The 10,365-nt window shown below is 33.2% G+C and overlaps 1 protein-coding gene across 1 annotated transcript in view; it reads right to left on the minus strand.

Moving 5' to 3' along the window:
* The window catches only part of CNOT6L (CCR4-NOT transcription complex subunit 6 like), a 60,499-nt gene extending 50,336 nt beyond the window's left edge, over positions 1 to 10,163 (minus strand). Inside the window, exons 1-3 of the mRNA XM_008068051.2 lie at positions 10,043 to 10,163; positions 7,165 to 7,351; positions 5,644 to 5,729 (exon numbers count right to left, since the gene is read on the minus strand). Coding sequence (XP_008066242.1) covers positions 5,644 to 5,729; positions 7,165 to 7,351; positions 10,043 to 10,154 — 385 coding nt within the window. The 5' untranslated portion in view covers positions 10,155 to 10,163. The remainder of the gene's footprint in view (positions 1 to 5,643; positions 5,730 to 7,164; positions 7,352 to 10,042) is intronic.
* Positions 10,164 to 10,365: the final 202 nt, after the last annotated feature.

Genomic DNA, 10,365 nt, shown 5'->3' on the forward strand with positions numbered 1-10,365 from the left:
TGTGTGTGTGTGTGTGTGTGTGTTTGTTTTTGAGTTGGAGTCTCACTCCATCGCCCAGGCTGGAGTGCAGTGGCACGCTCCCAGCCACCCCAGTGTCAACCTGCTGGTCTCCAGCAATTCTTCCACCTCAGTCTTCAAAGTAGCTGGAACTACAGGCATGCACTACCATACCCAACTAATTATTTATTTATTTATTGTAGAGATGAGGTCTTGCCAAGTTGCCCAGGCTGGTCTTGAACCTGTAGGGCTCAGGCAATCCACTCACCTTGGCCTCCCAAAGTGCTGGGATTACAGGTTGAGTCACCGAGTCCAGCCATATAAGATCAATTTTTAAAACAGCCAATTGTATTTCAATAACCAACAGCAAATAGGCAAAATAAATAAATAAGTAAAATTAAAAAATCAAATTTTACAACAGAAACAAAAAACAGTATAAGATACCTAGAAATAAATCTTATATAAGATGTGTTTATGCAGTAAGTTATAAAATTTTATTCAAAGACATGAAATAAATGGAGAAGGGGTCCAAATTCATGAATAGGTTAGTCAATATAATTAAGATGTCAATTCTTCCTAAATTGATCCAGAGGGTTAATGCAATTCCAAAGTGCCAACAGGGCTTTTCATGAAACTTAATGAACTGTTTCTTATGTATGAGGAAGAGCCAAGGCTCCCAAACTGTCAAGATACTGTTAAAGAAAAATGTGACAAGATTTCCAAAACCAGATATCTGTCTTAACATAAAGCCGTAATAATAATCAAGACAATGTAGTAATTGGTGCAAGGTTAGTAAAGCTGGCCTTGGGCAGATCAGAGATCTCCAAAATAGAGTTAGACACAGTTGATATATGAGAAAGGAGACGACTGATCAGTGAGGGGGAAAAAAAAAACAAAGCAAAAAACCTATTCACTAAATGACATTGTGAAAATTGATTACTCATGGTGGAGGGAAAAAAAAAGATTGGATTCCTCCCAAAATTACATCCCTCATATCATATTTAAAAATCAATTCCGAGTGAATTACAGATTTAACTGTGAAGAGTAAAACTTAACAACTTTTAGGAGATAATACAAGATAATGCACTTCTGATCTGGGGTGGGGTAGGAGTTTTTATCAAGACACAAGATGCCAAAATTTTGTATCAAATCTACTCATTAGAAGATAACAGAAAGAAAACAAAAGAAAAAGCCAAGGAGTTGATAGTTATAATACAAAATAGAAAAAAGTTAAAAACTCTTCCAATTTAATAAGAAATAATACAATTGAAAATGAGTTAAAAAACTCAATATTAATTTCAAAGAGGAACCATTAGTTGCCAATAACATATGAAAAGATGCTCAGCCCGGCTCGGTGGCTCAGCCTGTAATCCCGGGATTTGGGAGGCCGAGGTGAGTGGATTGCCTGAACCCGCGGGTTTGAGACCTGCCTAGGCAACTTAGAGAGACCTCATCTCTACAATAAATCAAAAATCAGCCGGGCGTGGTAACGTGCACCTGTAATTCTGGCTACTCAGAAGGCTGAGGCAGAAGGATCACCGGAGCCCAGCAGGTGGAGGCTGTGGTGGCCGGGAGCAGCCATTGCACTCCAGTCTGGGCGACGGAGTGAAACTCCAACTCAAAAAAAAAAAAAAAAGAAAAGAAAAGATGCTCAACCTTATCAGCAATTAGGAAAACATAAATTAAGAATAAAATTAGTAAGTATTTCATATTCAACAATTGGCAAAACTTAAAAAACTGACAATATCAAATGTTAGAAAGAATACAGATAAATGGAAAGTATATTATTCGAGGAGTGTATTTTAGTCCGACTACTTTGTAAAACATTGTGGCATTACCTAATGAAGCTAAGCACATACAGACCTCTACAACCCAACATTTCCACTCCTATAAACTGTAAAAGGAGACATGAAGGAGAATGTTCATGACTATATTGCATATAGTAACCAAAATGGAAACAATCTAAATATCTATAACAGAACGAATAAATAAATTATATTCACATTATCAAAATACAACATAGCAGTGACACAACTAAGTTGTAATTACATGTACACATCAACATGGCCGAATCATAAAAACAATATGAATAAAATGCAAGAAAGGGAAAATTAGATTCATTGTGATTCTATTTATATAAAGGTTAAAGCATCTTTAACAGATACATATATAAACCCAATTATCTAAATTCAAAACAGTAATAACCTCTGGGAGAAGACAGAAAGATGTAATTGTGAAAAAAGCACACAGGAAACTTAAAAGGTATAAGAGCTCTATAACTGACAAGGTGTGATTATGCCTATTTCCCCATAATCTCACCAATAGAGTTATTTTGTCAAATATTTGAAATCCCCCAATCTGATAGGTAAAAAATGGTAACTAATATAGTCTCAATTTACATTGCTATTATTATGCATAAAGTTAATTAGCTCTATGTTTTAAAGTCATTTGTATATCCTATTAAAAAACTATTAGTTTATTTCTTTACTACTCTTTTTCTAATTCATTTCCAAAAGTTCATATATAACAGAAGAATAAATATTTTGCTTCCTATATAAATGACAATTACGTTTTCCAAGAGCATTTTTAAAGGTATTAAAAATGTTGGGTAATGGGGGTACAGTTGTTCATTTAATTATTTTCTTTAAAAAGTATGTTGTTGCTGGGTTCAGTGGCTCAGCCTGTAATCCCAGCACTTTGAGAGGCCAAGGCAAGTGGATCACCTGAGCCTGTGGTTTTGAGACCAGCCCAGCCAACTTAGCGAGACCTCATCTCTACAATAAATAAAAAGTTAGCCGAGCGTGTGCCTGTAGTTCCGGCTACTTGGAAGGCTGAGGTAGAAGGATCGCCAAGGCCAGCAGATCGACCCTGGGGTGGCCATGAGTGTGCCACTGAACTCCAGCCTGGGCGACAGAGTAAGATTACAACTCCAAAAAAATTATGTTGTTACTTTTTTATATTATGATGTATTTCAAGAATAAAACTAATTTGCACATAAAAGAAAGTCTCCCACTGACATGGTATATTTTATTTTAAGGGAGATAAGTAGTTCCTGGAATAAAGCTTGTAATTTTTACAATTATCGAGGTCCTACATATTTTTAACACCTGGGATCTCAGTGTTTAATGCCCAAGGACAACTTATTGGCCCATATACCAGAGAAAGCATTGCCTTACACCTTAAGGTATGAATTATAAATTACTTAAAAATAACTATATGAGAATTGCTTTTAGTTACACCTTTTATTCCATAAATCAATACATTTGGAACTTCCTTTTAAGTGAATTCAGAGAACACTTCCAAGTTTCGGACTTAACATGTCTATAGTTTTAAAATTGGCCATCTTATCCTAACTCCTCAAATAACCTACCCTCCACACACATTCCTCAAATCTCAAAATAGAATTTCTAAAAATTAGCTTGTTGGGGCAGCATGACCCAAATCATTACTAAAATTTCAGTATCTGCGTTTCAAAGGAAAAAAATGAAATAGAGAAGAAGCACCCTTTTTCCCAGTTTCAAGACAAAATAAGTCTCAGAGGCAGTCCATTCTCATTGTTTCTTTTTAGATATATCACAGTGCTTTAAATGCTCCATTCCTTTTCTTTTTCTTTTTTTTTTTTGGAACACAAAGTACCACAATGTGGTTATTAGGATGATTTAGAAGTTATATCAAGTTTTACCTTCCTAAGAATATAAAGATACCATTCATTAGGGACATTTTATTCCTTCAATTGCTTCACAAAGCCATTCCTGTTTTTACTATCTGAAACTTTTCTAAAACGCAAGTTGAGCTCTAGTTTTCTTTCATTTCTGGGAGTTCCTTGCTCTTCTGTACTGGATCATCCGAATAGAAAGTGGCATTGACAAAAAACTAAACAGATTATTAAAAAAGAAAAAAGCACTACATATAGGTGCTTACCATATAAGAAATTGAAGCTAAGTGAAAAAATTTATTCACAGGCATGAACTAAGTTAAGTTACACTTGGTAAAGCAGAGCTGGTGCCTGACTAGACAGACTAGAGGTCTAAGAAAACTTTAATGTACATGAATCCGTAAACAAAAGGACACTAGAATCAAAGACCAGCCAAAGACAATTTACAAAACTAACATTTTAACTAGAAAAACAGAATGAAAGACTGAGGAAATAACAGATATTCATAATGATTCAGTTGATACTTGGTGCAAATTTTCTTGGTGTTTTTTTCTACACGAAATAACATGGAATAGAGTTATAAAAGAAAAAGCAATGTTAATAGTTGTTTTTTTCAGGAATGTTGCCTGGTAAAAAGGGTAAGTCCACTAGGTTCAACAGTAAATATTCTTCAGTCATTGATGTGCTATTGTCTATCAATATCAAGAGAAGGAAAATAGCTGCTCTGATTGATGTTAAAAGTAAAATAAGGATTATTCTTAGTAGGCACCAAAATTTATAATTTATTTATAATCAATATGGAAGTGTGAATTTCATCCTTCATGAATCTAATTCTACATAAAATGACAACCATTCTATAATTTTTTAATAGAGAGGAACAGACTTCCCTACTCCAACTCTAGCTGGCTGGCAATTTCTACTATGTATGAATGAGATGGAAGACAAAGAAAATTAGGGGAAATGTCCTAAGAGTAAAACTTCAAATGCTTCCGGTTAATCCTCAAGAAAATATCTTAGATATAATTATTCTTCCTCTGCACTTCACAGATTATAAAGAATATAAAAATATCCTGCAGAGAAACTATAAACATAAGATTCAGACCGTTCGTATGATTACCTAACTTATGAAACTATATAAGGAAGCCTAATACCATTTCTATCATTTCAAACAATAATATCAGCATTCTTTTCATGTTTATTCAAATATCATTCTTAATATTTCATTATATGACATAGACAAATGTAAGCAGAACATTTTCATGGAGACTCAAATAGTCTCTGAAGAAAGAAAATAAAATATATGAAAGTGTATACTTTACACAAGGCTTCGATTAATGCTCATTCCCAACGAGCATAGAATAAAATGTTTTGAAAATACAGTACATTTGTATTTAGTCCTATGAATGAAAAGATAAACTCTTTTTCATAGGCTATTCCATAAGAGAAAATTACACAAATTTCAGTATTTATATGAATTGAGTATAGCTTTCATCCCAGACTAATTGAGAGTGATGGTGAGAGGAGCATGCATTTTTGGATTAATATATTCTAACTAAAATTATACTAGGTATAGCTAACTTTTACTGTTATAATGTTTTCCTTCTTATAATCATATGTCAATGCTCTTTTATCTACTTTATCAAAAGCTAAACATGAGGCATTCTGCCTTATACTTACTTTGTTATAAAGTCATCCTTAAAAAAAGGACAATGGGAAAAACTATAGTGCTAATTTAAAATATCTCCTCTAAGAAATGAGTTTTATATAAAATTCAAGTCAAAATACAAAAAAAAAAAAATTTCCCCATGCAAGTTTGTTAAAATTTTTATGACACATTGAAATCTGAAGCTCAATTTGATACCCAAAAAAAGTTCTTCTTTTCAAAAGAAAGTAGGCACTGTCACATTCTCAACATCATATTAAAACCTGATCTGACCTCAAACACCTCAATAATGAATGTTAACACTTATCATTTTTTTAAAATCACTAACCTTTCAAACCTAGAGTTTGTAGCTGGAAGAGCCGTCCAAGTTCATAAGGCAAAACCCGTAACAGATTGTTATTTAAAAGCAATTCCCTATGTAAAAACAAACAAACAAACAAACAAAAACTTTATTAATATCTACATTTGCCATTCTTAACCATCCTTGTAATATACCATGAGTGATTATTTACATTAAGGCACATTTCTATATGCTCATCCAAAAATGCTGTATAGTGTAAAGTACTATAAAACATGTAATCGCCACAATTATTAACTGTATCTATGATTTACTCATTCTCTACTACAGAGTAAAGGTATAGGAAATGCACATCATTCTCAGACTAAATCTACTCCCTTTTTTCTCACCCAAAATGCCTACCAAATGCTAATGAAAGTGACAGATATCCTTAGTATCCAAAGACAACAGAACTGAGTCTAATAGAAAAAAGTAAAACTTACACAAACTTCAGAATTAAACTATAATTAATAGTCAATCACCTGTATCATTTTTATAACTGAATTCAACTCTAGTCATGTCAAAATACTATCAAAACAAACCAAAAAATAAAGAAATTAATGCAAAAAAACAAGGTAGTGTATGAAAGAAATAAAACAATTCAATACAAAATGTGAATGAGAAGGTAAAAAACATACTATGATGGGCAATCACTGACACAGAACATAAATATTAAAATAAAGCATAGGCTAATACAGATAAGAATAGGATAGCATAAATAAGACCTATATTTATGATTGTGAAATTTTGAGGAGACTACAGAAAAAATAAATAGCATACTCATTAGTGGATGGCCAAAAGTAAATAAACAAAACAAACCAGTAAGGGGATGAGGAAAAAGATTCTAAAACAATATTTTTAATCTTAAGCATGTGATAGCAATTTTTAAAAAAATATTTGGCAGATAAACATTGTAGAAAAGCAATTCTTGTTTTCATTGGGAACATTTATACAAGGTCTTAATATTCCTGCAAAATTTTTCCTATGAAGAAATTCTTAAAGAATCCTTTAAGGACTAAAAATAAATCCATTTCATCAGGTTGCAAGGTTTCCTTAAGGAGTTAAAATATAAATTATAAATATACCTGTCTCATAGAATAGAGATATGATTCTAAGAGTTTTACTTATTACAAATCATATTTTCCCAATTATTTCTGATTAGTCTTATAAGGCTTGAGTTTAAAATGGGACTTACTATTTTAGCCCCGCCCCACTCCAAGTGTGTCAAAAGAAATTGGTAGGGTACCTGCATAATGAACATTTGCATACCTAACCCTGAATTGTACCCCAAGTCTTTAAAATCAAAAATCAAAAAGAGAAAAAAAAGAAACTGGTAATATAAGCATACTCACAGTCAAGAACTTACAGATTTAAAGGAAAGAGATGTTCATAGAAGATAACTCAAAAACTATGCTTAGGCTGTTTATCATTTGACCTTCTCACACAAGTAACATCTAATTTTCTTAAATTTAGAATTTTATGTAACGAGTCATGTCTGTATTATTTCCTTACCTGAGAGACACCATGTTTCCTAGTTCTGCTGGTAAACTTCTGAGTTTATTGGATGACAGATCCAGGTAAACCAGATTATGAAGCTTGGCAATATCAGGTGGAATGCGACTAAGGTAATTGTCATTTAGGTGCAGTGCTGTCAAATGTGTCAATGACCAAAGTGATGTACTTAAGCTCCGCACTCTACCTAAAAAGCAAAATATTAAAGCCTAAACTCGAGGTCCAAGATGAAGGCTAAACTGAAAGGACTAAAAAGTGGTAAAAGAGGTTGCAAATACAGACAGATATTATATCTTTGACATTTTAACGTTGCATTCAGTGCCATTTGATTGTTTCCAAACACACCTGGTCCTCCTTTCATTTCATGCCACTTTACCTGACTAGTACTCTTTCTCATGATCCTTCCACATATTAAATGAGATGTGGCAAAATGTGAAGACTCTTGGAGTCAGGAGAAAACGAGCATGAATTGAGCTTTTGTGATAGAACAGTCCAGGATTTTGTTTTTAAGACATAGTCCTAACAAAATATCTCACATGCTCCATGAAAATTAATAGTGCAAGATTAATCCTTATGAAGGGTCTGAATTATTCTGCAAACCTTAAATAAACAAGAGCAAACTACCATGACTTAGCACTAACCTTGGATCAGTCACCAAAAAAATCCATTTTATCCACAAAGGAGACATCTTCCCCAGCCTTCTGGTGTTACAATTATAGATTAACAACTCTGGCTTAAGATTTTGCATTAAGCATCAACATACGCAAGAAAAAAGTCATTCATTAAGTTCTATCAGTCAGTCAACGTCTGATAGCTATGGTAGGACATCTATTAGAAAAAGAAGCCCTCTATTAGAAAAAGAAGCCCTGATTCAGGGTCTTGATTTTTACCATTTATTAGCTACATAATTTGGGCAAATCATCTAGCCTCAATTTCTATAAAATGGAACATTGTCTTACCTGTAATTTTATACAAAATTATATGAAGATATTTTATAAACTTTGCAAAAGTAAAGTGGTATTTTAATGATATGTCATTTTCAAACAGTAGATTTTGATTAAAAAGCAGTGGAAGATATACAGTGCACAAAATCTCAAAGAAGAAATGTTACTTTTCATATAGCTATTCAGTAGTAAATTCTAACTTTTACCTTCTGTCTGGGGTTCTTACTACAGCAGGTTCCTTCCTAATGTCTATAATCAGACTTAAAGTGGCAAATAGGATTTTGCAATTTAAAAGGAAATAAAGTTTTCAAGTGAAAATAAATTTCACTTTTACCCAGGGTTTAAGAATAGTTCTCAACCAGGGGCGATTTTGCTCCCCAAGGCATTTTGGAATATCTGGAGACATTTTTGAGTGCCACAATTAAAGAGGTACTACTATCTAATGAGTGGAGGTCAGGGATGCTATTAAATATCCTACAATGCACACAACAGCCCTCCACCACAAAGAATTGTCCAGTCCAAAGTGTCAATAGTGTCAAGGCTGAGAAACCTTGGATTAACCTAATAGAATTTGCTCATATTCATTCTTTTTATTATGAATCCCCAATCCATCCAGTTACCTTTTAGCTAAATGTGCAAGTAATTCTTGTTACTGACATTACAGTGTGGGTTTAACTCTTCTAAATGAACGTCTACTGGGGAAAAAACTACATTCTATATACAATCTGTACTGTATCAATTCATAAGAAGAAAATAGTATGTATATTTGATTATTTTAATAAACTGACTTTTGCAATGCTTTTTTTTTTTTTTGAGTTGGAGTATAACTCTGTCGCCCAGGCTGGAATGCAGCAGGACATTCATGGCTACTATAGCCTAGACCTGCTAGGCTTGGTGATCTGATCCTTCCACCTCAGCCTTCCAAGCAGCTGAGACTACAGATGTGCTTCACCATGCCTGGTTAATTTTTTTATTTACTGTAGAGACAAGGTCTTGCCAAGTTTCCCAGGCTAGTCTCAAACTCCTGGGTTCAGGCACTCCTCACCTCAGCTTCCCAAAGTGCTGGGATTACAGCCATGAGTCACTGCACACAGTCTAATTTTGAAATAATTTTAGATTACAAAAAAGTTACCAAGATAATGCAGAGAGTTCCTGTATACTTCTCATTTAGTTTCCCTGATATTAGAACCTTATATTACCAAGGTACCCTTGTCAAAACTGGGAAAAAAACAATGGTACATTCCTATTAATTAAACTCTAGACTTTATTTGGAATTCACCTGTTTTTTCTTTTTTTTTTGTTGCAGAATTCAATGCATGCTACCATTTGCATTTAGTTACCATGTCTTCCTAATCTATTCCAGTCTGTTTTATATGACCAGTCTTTGTTTTATATGATCTTCACAATTTTGAGGATTACTAGAGTTAGGTGCTTTGCAGAATGTCCTTCAGTTTGAGTTTAACTAACATTTTTCTCATCATTAGTCTGAAATTACAAGATTTGAGGAATCACAATCTTTTTTAACAAATCCTAAACATGTATTAAGGTCCTGTAAAATAGCTATCACAAATGTTAGAATAAATAGATAACTTCTAGATAGAAGGATGTCAAAGATTTGAATTTGCAGAATAATTACCCTAAAATAGCCAAAACAAAATTTTTTATAACAAAAAACCTGTTTTTACTTAGAAACTAAACTCCCAGTATCCTCAATTCCAGATGTCAACTGTTGCTCAGTGTAATTACTCTCAAAAGAAAGAGTGGAAACAAAGATATTTAGTCACAAATAAAACAGACAAATTAAGTATTAATGTCTCAGCATCTTGTATCTTTTCAATTAGTCTATCAAATTAAAAATGTACAAAAAGAAATACTCAACTCTTTTTTGATTATTACTATTATATCCCAGATTAAGTGCTTTGGATTCTACTCACCAGAGATTTCTAATTCTGCCCAGTGAGATTTTTTCCCATTGGCTACCTCCTCTGCTGACATGATGGTATAAATTCTGCGAGGATCTGGAGGATCATATTTTTCCTTTGGCATCCCTATTAGTCTGCAAAAAGAGAAAATCAACCATTATTATAGTCTTAATAGAAAAAAAGAGGAAATGAGGTGGCAAATTTTCTTTTTCTCTCCCATTTTCAGGCTAGTAACTCATTTTATACTACAAATTCTCACTTGAAAAAAAAAATCATCTGCAGTATGCTAGTCTCTTGCAGGAACTCACTAACAGATGCCTAAGAGAAAATGCAAA

This window comes from Carlito syrichta, unplaced genomic scaffold (genome assembly GCF_000164805.1).
Source record: "Carlito syrichta isolate Samal-C Ts95f unplaced genomic scaffold, Tarsius_syrichta-2.0.1 Scaffold309855, whole genome shotgun sequence".
Classification (NCBI taxonomy): domain Eukaryota; kingdom Metazoa; phylum Chordata; class Mammalia; order Primates; family Tarsiidae; genus Carlito; species Carlito syrichta.